This window comes from Mastigoproctus giganteus, chromosome 12 (genome assembly GCF_048544385.1).
Source record: "Mastigoproctus giganteus isolate SK-2022 chromosome 12, ASM4854438v1, whole genome shotgun sequence".
Classification (NCBI taxonomy): Eukaryota; Metazoa; Arthropoda; class Arachnida; order Uropygi; family Thelyphonidae; genus Mastigoproctus; species Mastigoproctus giganteus.
The window spans coordinates 123,055,311-123,082,545 of NC_143586.1; the positions used below are offsets into that span (position 1 = coordinate 123,055,311).

The following is a 27,235-nucleotide window of genomic DNA, read 5'->3' on the forward strand; positions in this document are numbered from 1 at the left end:
AATTTGACTAGTTACAAGAGAAAATCCACTAATAATGAAGATACTGATTCGAAGTAAAGGTAGTGGGAATATAAGCAACAGGGAACAAGGAGGTAGAACTCCCAAGACAAGAAAATACGATTCATCCTATTTATGCAATCTACCTATATATGTCATACATAGTACACACTAAATTATATATATTACATTACATCATATCAATCATAATTCATCAATCCATTTCAGCAAAATAATTTTTTTTTCCAATTAAATGTTTATCTCATGTTTATATCGAAGTTAGAGTGAGATAGGTGGCGGTAAATGCTTTAAAAAATAGGTTATAAAATTTAATGTTATGTTATGAAAGTTTATTTATATGTACATATTTATTTTATTATTTATATATATTATGTTATGAAAATTACATTTCTGTTAAAATTTTCGAGCCTCCTTTTGCACTAGTCCGCGCCTCCCAGTTTGGAAATTGCTGCCCTAGTGTCAAAACGATTAGAGATAACGCTATGAAAATCGGTGGGTATGTCATTTAAGGCAGTGGTCTCAAACTCAAATTGCATGCGGGCCGAATGCACGATCTGAAAGCAGCTGACGGGCCGTACGTTAGTTTGTCTCCATCTATATAACAATATGAACTGCGCAGCTGTGCATCCAGCTAATCAACTAGTGACTGACTCAAGGAAATTATATATCAGAAGTACCAACTCAATAGAAAAAAATCGGAAACACCAGAATACTCAAGCGCCACCAACTGTCGTGTCGGCTGGCGAACTAAATTTACTGATTGTATCGACGTGGGAAGTTCTCCCACCTTATCCCAATCAATGGGCCTGGCATACAGTGACAAAGACAAAGCCCCAACCTATTCATTCTATCTCTTTTTCCTTCAATAGCAGTCGCGCACATAAGCTCAGTCCATATCTCTACTCTAAAATTATAAGCACCGTATTTACAACAAATACATAATTGAAATGTATTCGCGGGCCGTGTAAAATTGCTTCGGGGGGCCGGATGTGGCCCGCGGGCCGCCAGTTTGAGGCCACTGGTTTAAGGTATGGGGAAGCGATTTGTAGAAGGAAAAAAAAAAGTCAAATTTCCGCCACCAGGGGATGATTGGCACTAAACATATGATGGAATACTTAACTTAGGATTAGATTTTAATATCAGAACTTCAGAAATCTGCAGATATTGTTCTATGTGCTTTCCTTCAACTTGAGATGACATTCTGAAAACGGATGACTGCGTGCGACACAATTTCTCATAGTATCTCATTGGGGATTTTGGCTACATTCTGTTTAATGCTTGCTTTCAAATCGAAAAGCGTCTGTATGCCGCCACGGTAAACTTTATCTTTCAGGTATCCCCCATAGCCCGAAATCACAGGGATTGAGATCTGTTGATTGGGCTGGCCAGAACTGAGGGATGTCTCTAGAAATGATGCGATCATTTCCGAATGTTGAATGGAACAGTTCCTTTGTAAGAATTGTTAAATTATAAAGACTTTCGAAATTTATTATAATTTAAACAGACAGCATTAGGCAATTTGTTTGCGTTTCCACAGTTGTTTGTTTCAGTAAGAGAGCAGATTATCATTGGCAATAGGGGGGGGGGCAGTTCGAACTAAAACTGAATAGGAGTGCCAGTTAGAAGCCGTTTTGTTTATAGTAAGTAGAGCGGGAGCTGCACTGTGGAAAATGGACAAAGGGTCACCCCCCCCCCCAAGAAAGAGTTCGGTCTTCAAAGAAGAAGAAAGGCCTGGGATCATAGAGCAAGCCGAGATCTGGTATCATAGCGCTGAATAAACAGGCCGACACCGAAGTGCGCTCTTATAAATTTCAAGGGCGGTCACTTCAAAATGGGCATTACGAAGGGCTAAGTGAACAAGGTTGGTCAGAAGAAGTGTTCTAGAAATTTCTTAGCATCCGAATGTCCCCGCCACGACTAAAGGAGCGCAACCTACCAGAACGTGGGCCGAGACAACAGTAAAAGAATTGGGCGAATAAGAATAAAGATGAAGAAAGAGAAATAGATGATTGATCAAGAAAAGGGGGCAAGAGGGATGAACAAAAAGGAGATAGGAGAGTGAGAGTCCAGGACACAGAAGCGTGAGAGAGTCAGAGAATTGCCGGAGAGCGAGAGAATTTTTTTTGGGAGTGAGAGTGGTGTTGGAGGTGTGTGGGGAATTTGTTAGACGGCGAGTTTTGGGAATGGCACAGTTCAGTGGGTATTAATAATAGTAAAGAGAGGGAAACGATTGAAAAGAAAATCGGCTCGAGCTAAAAAATCGACTCAATGGAAGACCCTGGAAGAGCCTTTCAACGTCGAGGATCTCTCTATGGCCATTGGGAGACTGAGAAATAACAAGTCACCAGGCCTGGACATGCTCGAGCCCGAAATAATTAAAAAAGTTGCTGAATTCGCTCCAGAAACCCTGCTAAACCTCTTCAACCATTGCCTGCTAAAGGGATGGTTCCCAACTGATTGGAAAACTGCGTCCATTCGGCTCATACTCAAAAATCCAACTAAACCGTATGATCGCCCTGACTCGTACAGGCCTATTGCTCTCCTTCCTGTGCTGAGTAAGGTTTTTGAGCAGCTCCTTAGACGGAGACTGGAAAACCATTACAATACTGCACAGCTACCAGCACGAAATCAATTTGGATTCAAACCGGGCATGTCTACGGTCGATGAGCTGGAGGCTATTACAAATGCTGCCAGGAACTGCACCCAGAAGTACCTCCTTGTCATCTCGATCGACTTTGCTGGGGCGTTCGACACCTTATGGTGGCCTAGCGTCCTCGGACGGCTGAGACGCGCCGAGCTCCCAGGAAATCTCTACAACTGCATTGCCAACTATCTCAGTGACAGGAGCATTGTGGTTCAGGCTCCCTTCTCCAGCGTGGAACGTCGTGTCCACCGAGGTTGCCCTCAGGGCTCTGTCCTGGGCCCCCTTTTCTGGAACTCTGTACTCGACGAGCTTCTCAGTACTGACTTAGGCGATATCCAGACCTTGGCATATGCTGATGATCTCTCCCTGATCCTGGCAGGGGACTCCAGGGCTCAGCTTGAAGTATCTGCCAACAGAGCTCTTACCACCCTTCAAGCGTGGGTCCGGAAAAACCATCTGACCATCTCATCCACAAAAACTCAATCCATTCTCCTGAAGGGCTATCTTGATCCGCAGAGGCCGCCTCAAATCAAGATACATGGCACAACCATCAAGCTTGTTACTCAGCTGAAACTCCTTGGCATTATCATCGACAGCAAACTAACATTTCTCCCACATCTCAACTATCTACAAAAGAAAATTAGAAATTACATTGCACTGGTTGCCAGGGTTACCCGCCGAGATTGGGGGCTCAAAAAAAACGCACTCTAGCCTTACTGTATAAAGCCATATTCATACCAGCTATCACCTACGGTTCTGGCATATGGTTCACCAAAGCCTCCACTGTGGTAGGACGAAGAAAGCTGAACATCATTCAACGGCCAATTCTCCTTACGATAACCAGAGCATGTTGCACCTCCAGCACGCACGCCCTACAAGTCCTCGCCGGTGTACTGCCCCTAGACCTTGAGGTGGCCCATGTGGGGATGATGTATCAACTCAGCAGAGGAAAGTCTACCACCTTTATTGATTTTACCACGGATCCTGCTAACACCTATTCCAGCGAAAAAAGCAGACTCCTAACCTACTTACAACAGACCTGGCAAGCCAGATGGTCTGAATCCACCAAAGGGGCCATCACCCGCAAATTTATACCAGACATATGCAAAGTATATCCCAAATCACCATCCTGGTTCTCCCCAGGCCTTCTAACCACGTACCTCCTAACAGGGCATGGTGCCTTTCGCAGCAAACTGAACCTTCTTGGACTTTCCGACAGCCCCCTTTGCACCTGTGGTGCCCAGGAAACCTGGGACCACTTGATGCATGACTGCCTACTATATGATGACCTCAGATCTTCTCTCATCACACAAATTCATTTCATCCCGAGAGATCAGGAGCAACATCTCCTGGAAGACCACCATACCTATACAGCCTTTTCGAACTTTGCTCAGGGCCTCTTCACGAGGCGGAAAACCCTACCACAACCACAGAATCAGACCCAACCAGACAATGAAACGGCTTAAACAGCCATGTGTTAAGACCACTACTTGCTTCAGCACACTGCAATCCCCGTGAAGACTTTCAACCTGCACAATAATTGTGCCTTTACAATGTAATCTCGGGGCTTAGAGGGGAACAGGTATCCTGTGTGTTATCAGACACTCAGCCTAAAACACTGATGGATCCAATATCTCTCTATTACAGAAGATTTAGGAGAAGTCCGGTTGGCCTGCCTCCCTAAAATCCACTCATGCACACCTTCTCGATGGTAAGCCCTGTTACGTCACTTAGGTGGCAACGAACGTGTAGAGTGGTTCTCTTCAAGACGCCTGGTCAGCGTGAAGAGGAAAAGACCAAACCCTCCAGCAATATGAAAGCACGACGAAACAAATGGCCCTCAGTCCCCAGCAGCTTTCACTCTCCCTCTTACGGCAGCGAGAGGATTAGAGTGGAAGCAGAGGGTGCTAAGAATCTCTGGGTACGACCAGGCTGCCATGCACGGAAACTGAACTTGGCCTGTTATAACGTAAGAACACTCATCGGTGAAGACAGGATATTAGAGCTGGAAAAGGAATTAGAAAATGTGAATTGGAATATCATTGGTTTGGCTGAAACAAGAAGAAGAAATGAATCACTTATAAGTTTATCAAGTGGAAATCTGCTGTACACCAATGGAAACAGTGAAAGGAGTGAAGGTGGAGTTGGGTTTCTGGTCCATAAAGATTTTAAAAACAACATTTTGGAATTCAAAAGTACATCACCAAGAGTGTCAAGACTAATACTCAAGATTTCTAAGAGATACAAGCTAAAGATTATAATGATTTATGCACCAACATCGAGCCATGATGATGAAGAGGTTGAAGAAATGTACACCAAAATTGAGTCTTCTAGATGAGCAGAAAACCCACTACACTATTATTATGGGGGACTTCAATGCTAAGGTTGGAAAAAGACAAAACAGCGCAGAAAGGGGAACTATAGGAAATTTTGGAATTGGTGAAAGAAATGAAAGAGGTGAAAGACTTGTGGAATTTGCAGAATCTCAAGGACTGTCAGTAATGAACACTTTTTTCAAGAAACGGGTGAACAGAAAGTGGACATGGAAGAGTCCAAATGGATTAACTACTAATGAAATCGACTTCATCCTCACTAACAGAAGATATATTGTGAATGATGTTACCGTCCTGAATAAGGTAAATGTTGGAAGTGATCACAGAATGGTAAGATGTACACTTGATATAGATGTAGGAAAGGAAAGGAAAAAACTGACTCGAGTAAATAATACAAAGGTCTTTGAGATAACAGAAGAGGAGAAAAAGCAGTATGTACTGGAACTTAAGAACAAGTATGAGCTTCTGCAGACTGCTGAGGACCAAGATATCGACGAGGAATATTACAACTTTTTGAAAGTGATAAAGCCCAAGAAACCTATAGGGAAAAAGAAATCCAAAGAAGAAAAAATTAGTCAAGAAACACTTGTCATGATGAACCGAAGACGACAAATGAAAAGCAAGAAAAACACTGACAGGGAGAAAATTGAGTATACTGAGTTATGCAAAGCCATTAGAAAGAGACTCAGAGAGGACATAAGAAGATTTAACACAAGAAAAGTAGAACAAGCATTAAGGGAAAACAAAGGATTTAAATCAGCAGCCATGAGCAGTAATACAGAAAGACAAATGATACTGAAACTGAAGAATAGCGATGGTGTACTTATAAACAGCAGAGAAGGCATAATTCAAATAGCAGAAGACTACTATAGAGAATTATACAAGGAGCAGGGGAATGATGCCAGCAGTGGGGAAGATGGATTGCAAAGTAGCAACACATACGACATACCCAATATTCTTCCTGATGAGGTAGAACATGCATTGAAGAAAATGAAGAATCAGAAAGCCCCGGGGGAAGATGAAGTTACTGTAGAGTTGTTAAAATTGGGAGGAAGAGACATAACACAAAAACTGGCAAGGCTCTTCACAAAGTGCATTAGAAAAGGTGTGACGCCTAAGCAGTGGAATAATGCAATCATAGTTTTGCTGCATAAGAAAGGAGATAAATCAGAAATTGGAAATTATAGACCAATTAGCTTGTTATCCCACATCTACAAGTTGTTCACAAGGGTCATTACTAACAGATTAGAAAGAATACTTGATGAGAATCAACCGAAAGAGCAAGCTGGCTTTAGGACAGGATTCTCAACTATGGATCACCTTCACGTAATATCACAGCTAATGGAGAAAGCAAATGAATATAAAACACCATTATGCCTGGCATTTGTGGATTATGAAAAGGCATTTGACTCCATACAGCATAAGGCAATGTTTCGGGCACTGGAAAGACAAGGCATTGATACCCCATATATTATGATTTTGAAGAAAATATACGAGAGTGCTACCTCCTTTATTAGAATAGACAAAGACAGTAGGAAATTTAAAATTGAGAAAGGAGTTCGACAAGGAGACACAATATCTCCGAAGCTGTTTACTGCTGCCCTTGAGGAAGCTTTCAGAAGATTAGACTGGTCGCAGAAAGGAGTCAATGTGAACGGAGAGTACCTAAACCATTTACGATTTGCAGACGACATTGTGGTCATAAGCCATGATCCCAAAGAATTAGAGGAAAATCTTAATCAGTTATGCACAGCTAGTAAGGATTTTGGACTAAAGATGAATATGGCTAAAACAAAAGTAATGATGAACAAGTATGCCACAGAAAGGGAAATAATGATTGAAGGAGCAGTAATTGAAAAGGTGGAGTCATATACTTATCTGGGACAAGTTATTAGCTGTAATAATGATAAATGGCTGGAAGTCAAGAGAAGAATAAATTTTGGATGGATAGCATTCAGGAAATATAGTCACATACTGAAGAGCAATATCCCAGTTTGTCTGAAACGTAAAATAATGAACCAATGTATACTCCCCACCATGACTTATGGAAGTGAAACTTGGGCACTCACCAAAAGAATGGAAGAGAAGCTGAGAACTACACAGCGAAGAATGGAACGAATCATATTGGGAATCAGACTGTTAGATAAGAAGAGAAACACATGGATTAGGCAACAAACTCAAGTAAAGGACATTCTTATCAAAACTAAAGAACTAAAATGGTCTTGGGCAGGACACATAGCTCGAAGACATGATGACAGATGGACTAAGAAAATAACAGAATGGTACCCAAGAGGAGCTAGAAGAAAACCTGGAAGACAAAGGCGGAGATGGATAGATGAAATTCATGAGTTTGTGGGTAGTAAATGGATGTCCAGTGCTCAAAACAGAAGGAACTGGAAAGTTGCTGGAGAGGCCTTCATCCTGCAGTGGATTGAAAATGGCTGATGATGATGATGATGAATGTAATCTCAACATCACCTTCATCTACCATGACTGCCGCTCCGGCTTCGCCTCCCACCAAGTTGACTCACCACTGAAATGACTCTACTATCTGGACGGGACTTCTTTGTCCCAGGATTGACACTACTCGGATTTGATCCTCTCTGATTGACTCTACCAAATACATCTTCATGCAGCTCACTACTGAAATGACTTCACCACCCGGCCGGGACCTGTCTGTCCCAGGACTGCACTACTCGAATCTTACCTTCTCGGAGTGGACTCTGCCAACTATGACTTCACGCAGCATTGCTGCCAATGCCACGTGGCGATCCTGAACCCGTGCTCCCTTGCGCGGCCCTGTTTCTCCCCTGTCCTGGCGGGGAGGAGGTGAAGGTCCCCTTGTCTCCTCCCCGCCACCCCCCCCCCTTTCCTTCTGGTGTGGCATGGGCCTGCCTCACTGATTTTGGGGTCATCTACTCTATCGACCCTATACTTCTGTCTCTCACCCCCCAGCCTTTAGTCTCCCCTCCCCCCTCTAGCTTTCCAACTAGCGTTCATCCCATGTCAAAATTATCCTAGGCCTACACCCAAAATTCTTAATTCCACACTGTATAACTTAAAACTCCTTGGCCTGACCCAACCTCTAGCGCACCCCCCATTTTTTTTTTTTTTTTTTTTTGGTCCTAGCCACTGAAATCCCAGGAAATTAGGTGGCAGGACCTGCCAGAGTACTTATTTAAAAATACTGGTGTACCTGGCTTGCCTCCACGGGGCTAAGTGTGGGCAACGTTGGGCCTCAGTAGGGGTCCAGCGGCTAAATAGCCAGATGAACAACGGTACACGACACTACATCGAACAATATCCATACACTTTTAAATCTCTGGCCTTTACAGTGTTCTGTAACACGCGACAATGTAGACTACACGGAGATGGGGGTAACCCCTGGTGCCGTTAGACCCTAAACACACTACACTACACAAATCGACTCAATCCATAGAACTATCCTGTTAACCATTACCAGAGCCTGTAGCACCACTAGCACTGTTGCCCTACAGGTCTTGGCCGGAGCCCTTCCCCTTGATCTGGACATCATACGTACTGGAATAGCCTATTATATAACCAAAAGGAATGCCTTGCACCCACCAAGACTACACAGTGGATAACAATGCAACCCACAAGGCTGAAAAGAACAGGCTGCAAACATACCTAAAAGAAACCTGGCAAGACCGCTGGACAAACACAACAAAAGGGAATATCACCAAAAAGTTCATCCCGGACGTAGACAGAGTATACCCCATTCTTCCAACCTGGCTGCAACCCGGACTTTACACGACCTACCTCCTTATGGGTCACGGGGGCTTTCAATGCAAAGCTTACAGCATTGGGAATAGTGGAGGATCCACGTTGTACTTGCGGGGAACAAGAAAGCTGGGTGCACATTATGTTTGAGTGTGTCCAATACGAAGACCTTAGATGCAGACTAATAACTAGAGTTCACTATCTACCGAGGGATCTCGAGTCACATCTACTAGATACGCAAGAAGAATATTTAGCATAACTGATTTTGCCCAGGGATTATTTACCAGGCGCCAAACACTAACCGCCATATACAGAAGACCTTAACGGCAAACCTGCAAATAGCAGCGAGACGACATAGAGGAGCCAACTATAAAGACCTTGGACTGACTACAAAATGCACTGGGAAAGACAAGTGATAATAGATTGTCTAACTACAAGAGTCATGATTACCGCCAATGGAAGCGAAAAAACCTTTAAATAGTCGTGACATCAGAACAAAGTGCCCCAAGACCTTGCAGCTTAGACCCACTACAAAATGACAAAAGGTAGTGTAAGGACTAGCAAACATCACGGAAGGGATAAAACCCCATAATGACAGCCAGTAGACTTGATTATGACCCCAAGATAATGACCAGAAAATAGGCCCCAAACCACATGCAGTCTGGAAGGATGACATCTCAGATTTAACCCCCTATTAGTGTCCCACCTAGATGAGATTCAATGGCCAGCTTTTTAGGGCCTGCAAACTGATGGAGACGACATCCGGTGGCACTCTCCCGCCGGAACAGCCTATTGGCGACCCAAATCCGCGCTCTCTTGAGCGGATCTTTTTTTTTTTTTTCAAACTCCTGGGAAGGAGAGGCTTGCCTCCCCAATTTTCTCACTCTGGTGGGGCACGGGCATGCCTCACCACCTACAGGGGGCCATCTACTCTGTCGGCCCCTTATTTCCAATTTCTTCCCCCCTGTCTTCATCCACCCCCCCAAACTTTTGTCTTGCACAGCGTTTAGCCCTACATGTCAAAATCAAAAGAGAACATCAAAATTCTTGCCCGAACCTATTTCGTTTTTAAAACTCACTTTGACCGCACAGCCCCACGTTGCATACTATTAATACTAACTTGTTAAGTATCACTAATATCAACCTCGATTTATTTATTATTAATTTTTTTTTTTTTTTATTTTTATTTATTTTTTATTTTTTTATTTATTTTATTTTTTTTTTTTGGTCCTAGCCACTGAAATCCCAGGAAAGTAAGTGGCAAGACCAGCCAGAGTACAAATATTGGTAACACCCGGCCGGCCTCCCCGTGGCGGGTATTGGTAACGTCGGGTCTCATAGGGGCCCGGCGGCTAACAGGCCGGATGAACAATGGGCACAACAAACTACACAGTACATATCCCACACACTTTTAAATCTCTGGCTTGTCCGATACAGAGAACATACGCGGAGATGGGAGAAATCCCAGGTGCCGTCAGACCCCGAACATACCTAATACCTAAAAAACGAATGGCCAAGGCAGCATCCCAGGAGAAAAGTCGTTGTACTGGAAAGAACCGACAGAGAGCAGTCTAAAGATGTGCGCCTAGTGGACTAGCAAAGGCCAGGCCCAGAGAGACAGCTGCTGGAAGAAGACCTGAAACCGGAAACACCCATCATCCAGGCAGAGAGAGAGAGAGAAGCAAGTAAGTCTGGAAAATTTTGTTAACAAAAAACTGAAATATAGAAAGAAAATAAACTGGGAGAAATGAATAGGACAGTTAGATGATTATGATGAACTAAATGCTGTATTTTAAAAGAAAAAGGGGGAACAATAGTATATAGAGGGAGAGAGAGAGTGAGTTACTCATCTATATTAGAAGTATGTGTAAAGAGAATGTATTAGATGTGTTACTGATATAAAAGAGAAATCAGTCTTTGAGAAATATCCACTAGTTTGTTCATTGCCCGTTGAAGGCACAGAAGGGTATATATATCAATTTGATTTTCATGTGTATCGAGAGAGAGAGAGAGGAAGAATGTAATTATATATATATACACACACACACACACATACATACATACACACACACGCTCATTAATTTAGTACTTTGTATTGCATATAGGTTTTAGATGGTTATAAATTATTGAAAGGAAAGAAGTGTATGAGAACATTATATTATGTATAGTAAAAGATAGCTGTGAGAGATTGTAATATCTTGAATTATTTAGTGTACGTATTTTATTTATGTACAAAACGGTGAAATAAACTTTATGTTGATAACATATGTCTTATATCTTTGGGAAGAAACACCACAGCTCTATAGTAAGTATCCGGATTTATCCAGGCTGGGGAAGAATAAAAGAAAATCCTCATTACATGGAATCTTCTGATGTTAAAAGGGCTAAATAGAATAATTTTATTCAGCAGCAGATAGCTTGTGGACCTTGGAAGGAAAGTGAGGACCTCTGTTCTAGATTTTAAATGTATAGCAACAGTCTATTGAGGTTCCAAGGTAAACTGAAGTCAGAATTGTATTTTAAGATCCCACAATTGTCGAAACAGCCTGGGATTAAGATACATATTGATAAATAGTTCCCACAATTAGCTTTTAGTTTCCCACACATTCACTTGTCGACCAACATGAGGAGGGGCACCACCTTGCATGAACACTATGCCTGTCTTGCAGAGCAGGAATAATGTGATCTCTTAGAAGAGATTCCAGTACCGTGCACCTTACTGGGCCATGAGGTGTAGATTCTTCAAAGAAAAATGGTCCGATTATAAACTCTGCTGTGAATCCACACCATACTGTAACGTATGGACTTTGTAGTGGTCTCTCATGCAGAGCAGATGGACGAGAATATTCGGCAGTTTTCTGCATTTACAGCCCCATGAAAAGTGAAATGTGCCTCATCAGACCACAAGATCCTTCGAGCCAGAAATTAGAGCAAAGGCTATTCGTTGTTGCTGATAACAAGACTTTAGTTCTTGCACTACATGAATCCTGTATTTCCATACAGGATTCATGTACAGTATTTCCATCCAGGATTCATGATTCCATACATGTATTCATGATTCTAAAAATTATTCAAGCATATTCCAAGGAAGGTTCAAGTGACACATCTCTGGCAGGCACTACTGACTGGTAGTGTTTCGCATTCTGACCATTGCAACCGCCACTTCATCCACTACCTCCGTTCCGATACGTGGTTGTCCCCTGCCTGGAATTACACCTAACTCTCCTGTCGGTCGCTTCAAATTTCTTTATTAGTTTTCGAAGCCCCACTGACGTCAAAGTCCTTTAGGCAAACCTTTTAAGTTTTCGATACGATTATTCTGGTAGAACAGTTTTACTAAAAGAGCACGTTCCTTTTTTGTAAGAGCTATAATGGTTATTGACTGTGGCGTTGGCCTTTCTTCTTCTATCTAACAGGATGCCATTTGCGTAAGCAGCGTGTCTTGAAGTAAATGACAACTTTTACATATATGTGCGGAGCCGTTTTTCCCATGGTGCCGGAAATTTGAACAATTTTTTTTTTTTTCCTACAGATTGCTTCCCCAGCGCTATCTCGAACCGTTTTGACAGTAGTGTCTCCTGAATAGGGAAACTTATTTTATAACCACCCGGTATTTTCAGTTAAATATGTGCATCTGAAAAATTTTGTAGTTTTTGAAAATAATACTGACAGCCATATATATTTTATTATTACTATTATCAAAATGATCCAAGAGATGAGGGAACACACAGGATTGTCATCCTTGGCCATTCCCGTTTTTGTTTGTCTATATGCCATTAATAAAACGTTCTATTATAATTTAATGACCATCAAATACTGTATTCTTCAAATATTAAAGAAAATTTAAATTAATGAAAATAACCTTGATATGTGGAGAAAAACTAGTGAAAAAAAGGGATGAGTGTTTAAATTTATAATAGCGTTTATCAAAAAATGAACTTATTTATAAGAAAAATATTCAATTTTTAAATTATAACGGTATAAAAATTGAGATGTATCTTTAAATGAATTAGTGCTTAAACATTTCGTTATAAGAAGTCTCTTATAGACATGCTACAATTCCAAGTAATGCCTCTCCGCGATGAGATCATGAACTACTTGTTAAGCTTTTCTATTCAGTGGGTGTTGGAATAACTCGCAGAGGCGACCCTACTCCTTCCGTCTCAGATCTGCTAACAGCTCAGATTGAAAAGGTCTTTAAGAATTCTTTTATCCTCCTACGAGATCGGAACCCTGACCCTTCCCAAAAGCTGAGCATTTCGTGACAGCTTCCATAGCTTTTTTTTTAAATTATTCGTCAACCAGTATTTTGAAATTTAATAATGTGCTCAGCAAGAGTTCTTACATCGTTCTAGGGCGCCCAGAACGTTCGTTGGTTTTGCACGAACGTTTTCGACGCCCTTAAAAACTAGTAGAATTTGAATTGGCATCTTGAAGTACAAAATTACAAGAGATTGACTATTTGCGAAATGGCTGAACAGTAGAAGTTTCTTATAGAAAATGTCAATATTCTTCTAGTTTCCAAATAGAAAACAATCCTTAGAATGACGAACAAACAAAATGCTACTGAGCAGATTTTGACCATTCCGAAAATTGAGTAAAGGAACGTACGATCCTACTTCGAAGAGAAGTATTATGCCATCCCTTTAAGTATACAGAGATGGCACAGTAATTACACGTAATTTAAAATGCAATAATTAAAAGCATGTTGAATGAATCTGAGTTATTGTACTCTTGTGTCTGATTAATTGAGTATACTTTTTTGATCAGATCTCGTAGAGTCCTCATCTATATGGAAGTGACAAGATGATTAAAATAATTCAAATTTCAGTGACTGATGTGAACACTGACCTTACTGTCTGAATGACTTGATCGGGGTTATCTGAAGGATAGATCACCTCTTCTACTCTTTCCAGTTGACAGTTACTGTACGCGGTGGAGACATGTACAAGAGCCTGAAAATAAATTATTTTTTGTTATTCTAATAATTTGATATTAAAAAAACCATTAGGTATATATATATATATATATATATATATATATATATATAATTTATATATTCCTAGAATTCCTTAAAAATTACTGTGATTTTTAACTGGAAATCAGATAATTTAGATATTTTGCATGATTTTAGGTTTAAATCATATGCTAAAGACAATGTTAAATCTTATGACAATTCAAATTTGAGTGAGTGATGTCTTGTTATTAAATTTTAATCTAATAACACGTTCCACATTTTGAGGGGGAAGGGGAGTTTGTTTCTTAAATCAGATAAACCGCGTTGTTTGTTTGTTATTTGGTTTTTAGGAGCATTAGCAACTAAGGCCATATTGCAGTGGTCATTCCCTGACCTTTCCGCATCCTCCGTATTTGGTGGTGACGGGCTCGAACCCCGGTCTAATCAAGAAGCATGTGCTACACACTGCTGCTCCTTCCCACTTGGCTACGGAGGCGCCCGATAAACCGCGTAAAAGATTCCAGTCTATCAGATAATGAAAGCTGATATCGCTTGACGACATTTCGAGCTCGTTTTGGAAGTATAAAGAAAAACAGGATGACGAAATGATTTATTGTTTACTGCGCTGTTATCCTCTCTTCTGTGATATCTGAGTTTTGATCTGACTGCTCCCAACGTCAAACAAAACTCGATCTGGCTTTTTCTTTTTGATCAATGTCTGAAACTCACGAAGCAACTCCGAGAGTGGGGTGAGTATGAAGTTATGATTTCCAAGGACCAAACAAACAATTTGAAAATTGGGTCGATCAGGTCCAATTTTCAAATTGTTTATTGTTTGGACATCATTATTCATTATAGTGAATAATGATGTCCAAACAACATCCGAAACGATAAATAGATTTGGGGGGGGGGGTGGAGGCGATGGAATAGGAATTTATCCAAAAATTTTTCTACGGACAAACTGAACATAACTGAAATTTGTGATTATTCGAATTTTACATTATCGAGTAATGCCCAATACGGCACTTTTGTTTATATAGAGAAAGCAATTTTTATGGGGCGGAGGAGGGACCAATCCGAATTTCTAATACTCAAAAGTTTAACGAAATTTGGGATAGCCTGACAAATCTTTCTTAAAAGACTCAAATATAAGATATTTGAATCCGTCCACTGAGAGTTAAATGTTTACATATGACAGACGGATATAATAAAGGCATCTGCATTTGCAAACAAAACTGAAAATACATGTAAAACTTAAACAGTGGGGTAAGTTATCATAGGGCTGTTACATACAAACAGTTTAAGCAATTTAGTTTGTCTTGAAAATGTTACATAGGGCTGTAACATTTACCACAATATTAGTACTTACCACAATATTACGTAACTTATGGGCGAATTCCAAAACTTTTCTTGTTCCTACGAGATTTTCTTGAATAGATATTCTGTAATAAAACAGAATTGATCAGTATATTGAAAAGAGTTGAAAAGTTCAAACAAATTAAAAAAACTGTTCTAGTCCACTTGCAAACTGTATGATCTATAATCTAATGCTATTTCAAAATTATGGGAACAAATGAACTATTTCAAGCGAAGGGAACAAACAACCAGGAATCGTAATATACGCACATAATAAAGAACCTGTGTCAGGTTCTTTAGCTGCGGGATAAATACTTTTTTTGATGGGTGGCTTGCATAACACAGCTTTTGAAAACCTAGCCCTTCTGCAGATTTAGAGGCCATTGGAATGAATGTTCCTTTGTTTTTTCGGTCGCTGGTGCCTGTGTTTCCTAACGAGATGTTTTTTGCAGGTGGAAACTTTCATTAAATCATATATTTTAATTGTATTCACTCACTCATCTTTCGGAATTTTAATTCAAAAACCTCTAACAACTGGAAACAACGCGATACAAAGGAGACAAGGTCGTATCAGCAGATGGTTTATTTACGTGATTCCAAAAAATCACTTCTATTTCAACGGAGTGCAGTGTTATGTGAGTAAGCTGTAATCTAACTCGCTGTTAAATTGTTACAATTTTATTGTATAGAAAAAAATGAACAAACGTTCAAGCTCCGGGATATACGCAACATAATACCTCCCCTCCCTGCTACACGAAAAGTTCCTAATATACAATTCACTTTGCTGTTGCCTTCCTGCATTAAAGTCCCTCTGATATTAATACTTTTCCCCTTCCCCTGAGAGCTAGCACGTGGATGTGTCGTTTCTTAAAGCAGCACCTACTTACGATGCCAATGACGATATCTTTAAAAATTCCTGAAGATGTCCAACTAATTTGAATAAATTCGATTACAGTCTTTTATGCAGGTGCGCAATAAGTCAGTCGAAGCTAAGCCAACTAATAAGTAAAGTCGGAGGGAATACGGTTACTCCTCCCTCTTTCATGCGTGTATCAGTCGATTAACAGTTTTACAGTCAAGGTAGGAGAAATTCGCGTATTATGGGGGATTTTTGTTTTTATACTCCTGTTAATGTTATGAAGCAATTAGAAACAAATAAGGTTTGATCAGACAGTTTAGGGATTGAACGGATATTTAGAAAATTTATTTTTCTTCACATTACAGGATACATATCCTCAGGGCCATGAAATAAACTTGTTGTGGCCCTAAGCTATAACATGTATGAGGCCCTTCTCTCTTACAGTTCACCTGTGACAACATTAAAAAAAAAGACTTTTAAAGATGGAGCGAGGCCCCTTGTAATGTGAGGCCCTAAGGTGTACCTTGTTTAGCTTATGTGTAAATCCGGCCTGCATATCCTAGTGTAGTGTAGTGTGTTAATATAATTGGTGTTGCAATGACGACATTGTAGGCTGTGCTGTTTTCTTTTCTCTGGCTGATATTTCCAAATGCTCCTACCCGCTTCAATTCGCGGGAGTCCAAGTCCTACCTTAAGAGTTGGGTTAAACAATTGTACTTTATATACGAGACCCAAACTCGCCAGTCAGAAGACTGCTAGAATTCCCTTCGTTAAGCACGTAATTGAGCAGAGGAAAAATAATTCATAAATCTATACAAATTCTTTAATGAGACATTTTAAAACAATATATACAAGGTTTAACAATACTTATCAAAATTCTGTTCCTCACACTTAATCTTCAGGTACAGTCCAGTATTTTACAATAAACATCAACCTTTTTTTTTCTTTATTATAAAGTATTCTGTTTCTGATCAACATATAACAGACAAAATAAAGCTATTATCATGTGCGTATTCTCACTGACAGGATTTGGTACTAGGCTAGGCTTACCTCAACATGCATAGTCTTCTTGTATTTGTCCCGTATATTACTATAAACATCTTAATTGTTACACTGATTCAGTACTGTATGTCTCAGCTTACAATTTACTTAACTATAGTTCTACCACTAATAAACAAGCAAGTATTGTGTGACACAGGCAGTTTTCTGTTATGCTATTAATACCCCCCCCCCTTTTTTTTTGTCTTACGAAGGGAGAGAGATATGTCTTGGGGAAACAACATTTATTCCGGCGACCAGGGTGGCCAGTACAGGTATTTTAGGTTTAAAAGTTAAATCAGGCACTCACAAATCTTGAGTTTATTACATTCCCTGGAATCCGTCGTCTGGACTTCCGACCACTTCTTAGGCATTGGATTTGCGGGTCCCCTTTATTCTTTGAAATCTGGCGTCTCAGCAAGCCTTTCGCAATCCCCTTTTCTTTTTTTACCGCTGCAACTCTATCACCAAAAAACCATCCTTAGCGCACTATTCACAACAGACTTCCCCACTACTTCGGCAACCTCATTTTTTACCACCATTACAGTTCACTCCCCGCGCAAGACTGCTGCTCTCCCCAGAAAACCCACCAAATTTTTTCAAAACACTAGCTTCCCTATTAATTTTCCAATTCATTTACCTTTCCTCCTCCTACACTTTCAATGTTTCCGTGTTGGTTCTACCCGCTAGACAGTTCCTAATATCGGGCTTTCCAAGGACAATGACAACCCTTAACCTTCGTTAATTAAGCTGTGCGTCGCATTCCATAGGAGATTACCCAAATTAGTAAGCCAAAGGCTTACAACATCATTGCAACACTTTGTTTGTTTATTTGTTTAGTTTTTTTTAGGAGCATTAGCAACTAAGGCCATATTGCTCCGGGATATGCGGTGGTCATTCCCTGACCTTTCCGCATCGTATTTGGTGGTGACGGGCTTGAACCCCGGTCTAATCAAGAAGCGTGTGCTACGCACTGCTGCTCCTTCCCACCTGGCTACGGAGGCGCCTCATCATTGCAACACCAGGGTACCTGCCCACCCACTGATAAGGACCCAATAAGCTCCGAAACGGTGCCATATAGGTGATAGTATCTGCTGAGAATAAGTAACAATAGTCTTCTCCTATGGTGAAGCGTTACTTATTCGCGGTAGTGCAATGTCATGGTAACTCGCTGTGAAGGTATTCACAATATGAGATATACTTGATGCCAATTCATAACTAGTTTAGTTGGCTAAGTACAGAAATGATGCAATTGCACTAACTTGTACGCTAGTTAACTCCCTACATAATCTGAGACTTTAGCCCTAAACTATTCTGCAATGTATAGTCCTCTCACTTAATCGAAGTGGAAACGTTATAGAGCTCCCAGTTGATAGGCAAGTCGAATATGAATTTTGCAACGATCATCACAGTTGAAAGGCCATTTAAATAATGAGGGATCATTGATAAATTAAGTTTAATATCAAACTGTGTGGAAAAGAACTGTGGGGGGAGAGAGAGAGAATGTGTGTTCTGTTATTTTTCTAGCTCTTGGCCGCAGTGCCCTCGTACACACCACTATCAGTAGTCAGGTTGTCCATCATTCTCTGAATAGCCTACGCCAGAGTTGCCTGAGCTTCCTAGTGGAGACAAAGTAAAAAAAAAGTATTTATTAAGAAAACAGCACTGAGAAATTGGCAATATGGCAGGTCCGAATGGAAGATTTAAAGTGCAGGTAACCGTCATATAACACGTAGTAAGGTTCCTACAAAATCTCGTGTAGTGCAAAAAAAAAGTAATAACTGAACAAATGTCTTGTCTTGCAAACTGTGACAAATATATGTCAGATAATGTACATTCATTTAATTTCCTTACTCTTCATCGCTGTTAAGCACAATCGAGGAAGAACATTCTCTGTTGCAGAATACCTTCACCTTCTGAACTTTCTTCTGCAGCATCTAGATTTGGTGTATCCTCTCTCTTTAAAAATCAGTAATCTGGATTCGTTTGTTTGCTTTCTTGCTTGATTTACTTTAAAATTTCATGGTATGGAGCTAAGCATTTTTGAAGCCCCTTTTTGAACTTTGTTTTCCTTTCAGTCGAAAGATCTGCATTCAAAAAATAAGATTCTAATTGCTCGGCTAAGTTTATGCCTTCCCGTATGCTTTTTAGTATAAAATTTGGAACTTCAGAATTTATCTGCGCTATCATCCTCTGAATTGGTTTGGTTTAGCTCCGATGCCATTTTTACCAAATCCGCTTGGCCAGCCACTTTTTTTTACCAAAAATTCTTGAACGTCTTCAGTAGTAATATTATCAAAATCTTCTTCTCCTACCGACTTAGCAAGTTCTACTATCGCACCTATTCCGTTTTCTGTCGGTTCGACTATATTTCCTGAATGAATTGACCTGGCCATACATTTTGCCAACACTCATTTAATATCGACGGTTTTACTTCTTTGATAGATAAAGCTATGATTCCGATACAGTCTACAATTGAAAAATATTTCCGTCTCCATCACTTCAATACATTTGGAATCAATTTTTTTTCAAAATCCACTGTAACGATTTTCTGATGTAATGAGTTTTAAAGATAGATCTAATGCCTTGTTCTAATGGCTGAATTAAAGAAGTTGTATTAGGTGGTAAGAACATTACACTTCAAAGTTTAGATGACTTAAATAAATCTTTTGGATGGCCTAGTTGCTTATCCAATAGTAATAAAACAATTTAGAAACCGTTCTTTAAATAAATCGGCAGTTACCCAAGTTTTTTTTTTTTTTTATTTGCTTTCCAATTTTATTTTCATTGCACGAGGATTAGAGGATCTATAAACTAGCATAGGTTTTATCATGTAATCTCCTGATGCATTACTGCACATGTGTAACGTTACGATCTTTTGAGGCCTTAAAACCTGGTGCAGTTTTTCTTTCTTTTTTTTTTTTCAAGATGAGACAGATTTTCCACCAAAGACTTGTCTCATCGGCATTGAAAACTTAATGTGGTGTCTATCCATGCTCTTCAATAATTTTTTGAAATTCCTCTGCATACTTCTTGGCGTCTTCATTATCAGCCGATGCACTTTCCCCTTGAATTCTTATGTTATATAATGAAAATGGTTTTCAAATCGCTTAAATCAACCTTTACTGGCAACAAACTCCGGGTTAACAGAAGATTCTCCATTTTCTTTTAAATGGTTATAAATTTTTAGTGCCTTTCGTTTAATTACATTGCAGTCTAATGGGATTCGTTTTTTACTGCTATCGTCAATCCAAATATTGAGAGATTTTCCATTTTCTCAATTATTGGCGCTCAGAGACGAGCTGTCATATTTGCAGAAATGAAATATCCTGCAGTTCTAAATTTTCTGTTTATTTTTATCTGTGGTGCAGATTGTTGCTTCATTTAAATTTAAACGTTTTGCAACATATTATACATTTTCCCCTTTTTTGAGACTATCTAAAACTTGTATCTTTGATTCTAGAGAAATAAAGTTTCTTTTGAGTGGAGCTTTTTTCACTTTCCTTAGATATATTTAGCGCCGAACCCTGGGAGAGAGAGACGTAGAAGGAAATCACTAAGGAAGAGAAGAATGATAATATCCAGCTCAGGACCCTGAGTGTGCCAAACCCATAACTCACCAGATGTGAGCCCCTGGGGCTAGTAATACATACCCGGAAAAATTTGTTTTCTAATAAAAGCCGAAATAACTTTACGAAAAACCTTAAATCACGAACTGCACGCTTCGAAGTCAATTTTTTATGGTTTCAAACAAGCACAGAACCTAACACTAGGATTTCCCAACAAAATAAAATACTGGGATTTCTGAATAATTTTTTCTTGCATGACGATTAGCGAGTCAACAGCGGTGATAAAAAAAAAAAAGGAAATTTTGAAAAATTACATCCAACATAATAGCAGGGCCTCCCGCACAAAATCTCAAAGTTACCGTGTTATGCAAGGTTTTCCACAATTCTCTAACCGTGTTAGAAGCAAAACCATGTTATAGAAGTACCGTGTTATACGGGGTTGCCTGTAGTGGGCAGCAGCGAAGCTGGCCCGCTAGAAGAAATAGACGAAAGGAGGAAGTGAGGGGGAGGGGAGAAAATCGTAAGAACAGGTGTTTCCACGTGATCGCCATTGGGGCCCAATGACTGTGGAATTTTACACTGCACCCTACTCCAATAGAGGTTTGCAAGAAATAGATATGATCCCACACCATTACTGCACCCACACAGTAATCCTAACTCAAATGAGGTTAGCATTTAGATATTGTTTCTGATTGGAGGCCTAACAGTGTTGGAATCCACACTGTAGAAGCAGTATCAGCATGAATCCTACCCCTGTTAAGGGGTTTTCAAGAAGGAAGATCCCTCAGTAGTGTAGTGCCAGCGTGGAAATATTCCTCTTCAGATGAAGTTTGCATTTAGGAGTCAGCGTTCAGAGTTGGTAGTGGAGTAGTGTTTGGCAAGACTGGTGTTGTTGAGAGTTCATTAGCCAGTAGTTGGAAGGATGCCTCTGGTTAATGAAATACATGTATATTACGTCTACTTCGTCTCTTACTCCTGAGTTGAATCACGTTTGCGAACTCTGAGAAAGCAGTGTAATGTTCATTTTGTTTTGCTGCATTGCGAGTGCATGTTAATGAGATCTTCATTAGACTCCTGGGAGATCTCCCGGACTAGAAAAGCACTTTCGTCGCCTCAGTTTACAATGGAGGCATGAAGGACAACTGTAGGCTAGTGAGTTTGACCTCAGTCTGGAAAGGACCAGGAATCTGAAAGATACAATACAGATTTATTTCGATATTAATTGTATCCTTAATGGATCGCGGAATTGGTGGGTCGAAAGAAGTCTTACATGATTACTCTGTGACGAGGTCATAAGACAGTTGGATATAAGAAACAACTTTGGCATTACCTTGATTTCAGTAACCTCAATCAGAAAGGCTGTTACATAAATAGTGGAAAATTGGAACTGCTGGCAAAATGCTTCATTGAATCAAGGGATGGCTCAAAGGTAGAAGATAGTAGTCTAAATGGACATACCTCACGGCACGCCAGTGTAGCAAGTGGAGTGCTTCAGAAACCAGCGTTGGGGGCTATTTCTGTTTTTCTCTTCCTTAATGCCATTGTTGAGGGAGTGCGGAGAAAGCTGCCAAAGTTTCTGATTATTTAAAAGATAGAAAATGTGGTTACCGACCAGGCCATTTTACCTCAAAATGATTTAGATCAGTTGCACAAATTATATGAAAAACGCAACCGATCTGTAATGCATCTATATAGGAAAGGAAATTTTCTAATGTTAAATGTTATTTTTATACAGGAATCTTGCCAGTAGGGACAAGGTGAGTATTCCACTGTAGAAGGCAAATGGCTTGGTCGCATCTTGAATATTGCATGTATGCATTACTATATGAACAAATTAAATGTTGTGCCTCTTGACAACTGTGATGCATCCCTTATAGTCGCTGAAATTCGTTTTCCTGATGGTATATGACTGCTGGCGTTTTGCTTTTACCCACAGTTAGTCATCGCACTCCCTACATCTAGCACACAAGTCGTAAAGTTTAAAGCAATGATTTTCAACAGGGGTGCCACAACAACATTCCGGAGGTGCGATGTAATTTGGGTTTAAGTTACTTATATATATATTTTTAAATTTATATATTTATTTCATTATAAAAAGGTGAACGGTATCTTTTTAATTTTGTGCTAATCTATAATTAATGTTTATTTAGTACCTCCATATAAAGAATAAATTATATATATTTAAAATTTGTATTATGAATTGCACTTTTGTTTATAGTTATATTATTGTAATAACTATAATTTTTTTAATATTATACTAGGGGGGTTTCCCCCTGCTTGGTTTGTTCACCCACCCCTGCTCCCGCTTTTCTACGTAAAATGTAGAGGTATGCCAAGTAAGTAGAACCTTTTCTATGTAAAAGACACCTGTCGAAATGTACTGGTCGATATCTAATCAGGAAATGACTTATGTAATTATTTACTTGTGCATTTGTAGTGTGCGGCATTCTCAAGGTCGAATAAATATCACAGTAAATTCAGAACAGCAAGCAAAACAGTGGGAAAGGAGTGATTGACAAGTTATGACTCCCATATTTCAACAAGTCGACAGGAACAAAGCCGTGATTTGCAGATTCCACTGCTTTCCCCGCCCACTGTCCTCCTAGGTTGATTTGACTGGGATGATTTTCCCCACATTTGCTGCTGTTTTTAAATCGGGAGCTCATTTTCGCCATTTTAAAACAGTGCAATAAAAGAATAAACACCCTACCTAAGCTAAGCTGCCCCAACTTGACGACACGAAACAATCAGAAAAGGGAGGTGTCTTCACCTGTCAATTATCATAGTCTTCCTCGCTTTCATCGAAGTACCTGCTGGTGTATACTGCACAAGACTTCAGCCAATATGACTATGTAATTATTTACCTGCGTTTACATAGGAAAAGTCCTTTTGCTTCGGGTTTCATAATATATGAGGAATATTGTTGCATCCGAAAAACTGAAATATTTACGAACTATACAAATATTTTAAAAATGCTAAACTACAGTAATTACATACACAGTATACAATATTCATTAATATACAAAAAAAAATGTTACAATGGAACATCAAATGTTAGACAGTGAATCACGTGCACGAGGTTGGCAAATGTTATGGAGGCAGTTGTCAATAATTAGTTGCATTTGTAGCGATGTAATTGGCTCAAATAAATATCACTAGGAGGAAAACTTTAAGTTATAGATAGAGATATATACACACACAAACAAAATCGGATCTAACACGCAGAAAATTGAGTAGGGGTGCCACAAAACAAAATAAATTACTTAGGGGTGCATTATTAAAAAAAAAGGTTGAAACCACTGGTGTAAAGTGTATTAGTTGTCTGACGGCATCGGTGGTTCCCCATTTCTGGCGTTGTATTCTTTGTAAGTGACACAGAACTCTGTGGTTTGTTGTGTAGTGTTATGTTCTGTTGTTTCTCTGACCATTTAGCCATTGGGCCCCCTATTGGAACCCACCGTTGCCCACACTTTGCCACGAGGAGGCAGGTCAGGAACCCAGTAGATTATTTAAGTACTCTTGCAAGCTCTGCCACCTATTTTCCGAGTATTTCAATGGCAAGACCTATATTAAAAAAAAAACGACTAGAATTTAGAAAGGCAGAAAGATCTTTACGAGAAAACAGTTGAATTTTTAGACGTTGATTAGAATTTGGTGGCATTGTTAGGGGCATACTTGGCCGGTTTAGTTAGAGTTGGGGGGGGGGGGAGACTGGAGGTAACTAGAAGGATGGGGATGATAGAGTAAGCATCCCCCAAAGACGTCAGTGGGCCAAGCCCCACCAATCAAAATATGGGGGAGGAGACACTCGTTTCCTCCTTCCCCTGCCTGGGGGATGAGGTTTTAAAAGGGACCAGGTAACATAGTTCAAATCACCAAATGGCATGTTGGCGACAAAGCTGCAGTATGTGTCCTTTGGTGTTGGTTGTCAGGTCCATGTCTTTTCGATTCCGGTAGGAAGGTCAAATTGCCCATCCCGCTCTGGGGGTGGAATATGTTAGCTGGCAATTGGGAACCCACCAGGCAGGGGGGGGAACATTTACTTCATTCATAATCTATTCTCACTCTTGCATTCTATTTTTATACTTTTTTGTTATAGTTTGTTTTTCTCATCCATTTTTCTCGCACACCAAGGGAGGGATGCAATGGTGTGTAATGTAATTTAAATACTAATGCTTAATAATTAAGCTAAAGAAGAAACAATATAAAAGATTAAAACTAGGATTAGTGTGTACTTAACTAACATTTATGGTTTGTGTTCTTTTTCTCACACACTTACACTCACTCATTCTTCTGGCTTTCATTTCATTTGTTCGACCCTTGCTTTCTGCACTGCACTCTCTGGGCAACTCAACTTATTGTTATTCTTTAGTTGTGGTGAAGGCTTAGCCACAAGTTTTTTGCAGGCCAGGGGAGAATGCAGTGATAGTGTTTGTAGTAAATGTTTGTTAGTATATATAAAGAAGTGTAAGTTATTAACTTTGTTTTCTTTCAGCCAATTACATTTGCTTTCCACTCATTCCCATAACACTCATTCACTCTTTCCCTCGTGCTGGGTCATTCTTTCTTTCACCAAAACCGACATTTATTCCCTTTTACCATAATTTATAATTCACTCAGTGACCAGCCTATTCATTCTGTCTTCCATTCTTCTTTCATTCTACGTTGAATCCCCTTGCTACCAGCTTACTGATATTTTTCAGCTAAGTTGCTTCCCTGGCTGTCTGTACATCTCCCTTGTCCACATGGTAACTTATTTGGTGTGGGGCCCTAGGTTTCTACACATGGCAGGTAGTTCTGGGAGATACCCAGGTCAATCCGTTTTTTTTTTTTCAGAATACTGCTGTCCTGAGAGTTATTAGGTCATTTTCTGGGCATGGTGGGAAACGTAGGCAATTTTAACTATTTATCAATTTCTGGGGGGCTGAATTGCCATTCTTTGGATAGTTCTGCACATATTGAATACGTTGTTTGAATGTTGTGAAGGCTTTATAATTTTCCTCTTGTATAATGAATAGATGTTCCTCTCCCCTTGGAAGAATCTGTGCTATTAGCTGTTTCTGGGAATGTCAAATTATACATTCATATAGAAATGTGTGCCCATTCTTCACTCTCGCCAAACGTACAATTTGGTTAATTTGGGTCAGTCAGCCCTAAGGATGTTAGTTTTGTCTTTAGGGAGCAGTGACTTGTTAATACGAATGTTGTAAAAAATCTATGGAAATACTTCTGTGGCTTTGGACTGACCATTGCCACAAGTGACAGAAACCTTTTGTAACTAGACCTCGTTTCCTGCTCCCATTTTGTTTGCCATAGCTCATGGAGCTTTGTGGCTATTCTTTTTCTTTATGGCGGACTTTGTTACGTTGTATGAGCTGGGGACTTGAACCAAGGGGGTGGTGACGTCATTTGAGCATACGGTGATTGGAAAAAATATGCACTTTGTTAGTTTTGTCCCTAGATGGTGTTGCATGTAATTTCTTATAATATTTTCTATTTTATTTTTGCTGGGGCTCCACCAGTTGTATTCGCTGTTTGGTGTTTATCCACTGTGCTACAGGGTTGGGTGAAAGAGCGTGTGTAAATGTGGTTATTACACACGAAGATAGAAGTCTGTGATGTCAAAAGTTGGAATTGTTTTATGCTATGAATTGTGGGATGAGGCCCGACGCGTCGTTAAGATCGCTAGTGATGCTAATAATTTTCTTCTTTGATGGGAGGTAGCCATAAAAACATTTTTTTTCCCTGTGTTAATGCTATTGGAGATAAGTTATTTATTAGTAAAGATTCACTTTGCTGATGAAATCGGAAAAGTATAGATTATTTTTAGTTTTATTTTTTTGTATCCCATATTGTTCAAGGACGCTAAAATATTTTTTTCTTCTTTCCAATAAGCTTAGTCAAGGTTGTGCTACTGGCCCTTTTTGCAAACTGATAATGAATTTTTTTAATTTTTTTTTTTTTTTTTTTTTTTATGTAAACCCCAAGCACGAGAGGTATTAGAACCTATAGTACTTAGTACCGTGCTTGGGTTGGAAGGTTGAGAAGACGAAAGAAGATATTTGTTGACATTACACTTGAATTTCTATAGACTAATTTTCAGGAAATACATATGAAGGAAGGTTGTTCCAGAAAACAGCAGCTGAATGAATAAACGAGGAAGATCAAAAGTTGGTTCTGGGAGTTAAGTTGGACCGTAAATGTATATTGGCTGGTGGCGGCACGTGTTCGGACTGTTTTGAAAGAGAGAGCGGGAATTATAGAAGCCAATTCAGAAGAACAGTGCCCATGGAAGTATCTGTAGAAGAGGCATGCAGCAGAAACAGTGCGTCTATGAGACAGCGAGTGGAGAGACTCTGTTAGAGAGGAATCATTAATTAACCTAACTGCCCTCTTCTGAATGGAAGCAAGAAGCCTGAGAGAGGTTTTGGGGGCACCACCCCAGTTGTGAGAACAATATTCCATGGCAGGGCGGATTTGCGATTTATATAGAGTGAGCAGCTGTTTGGAAGAAAAGTAACGCCGAGAGCGAAAGAGAAAACCAAGTTTTTTAGATGCAGAAGAAGCAATATTTGTAATGTGCTTGTGCCAAGAGAAATTAGAAGTCATGGTAATCCCCAGAAGAAATATATCATTTTGCCTAAAATCGGAGTGTCACTAAAGATAAGCATAGGAGCAGAGGAATCCTTTTTGCGAAATATAAGACAAGACTGAGTTTTA

General features: G+C 39.8%; 1 protein-coding gene across 2 annotated transcripts in view; it reads right to left on the bottom strand.

The window, feature by feature from the left end:
• LOC150077386 (fatty acyl-CoA reductase 1-like) overlaps positions 1-27,235 on the bottom strand; it is a 292,403-nt gene that overhangs the window by 147,330 nt on the left and 117,838 nt on the right. For both annotated transcript variants that reach the window (XM_090386667.1, XM_090386666.1), the window contains exons 6-7: positions 15,063-15,135; positions 13,588-13,691 (exon numbers count right to left, since the gene is read on the bottom strand). In XM_090386667.1, coding sequence (XP_090242793.1) covers positions 13,588-13,691; positions 15,063-15,135 — 177 coding nt within the window. The remainder of the gene's footprint in view (positions 1-13,587; positions 13,692-15,062; positions 15,136-27,235) is intronic.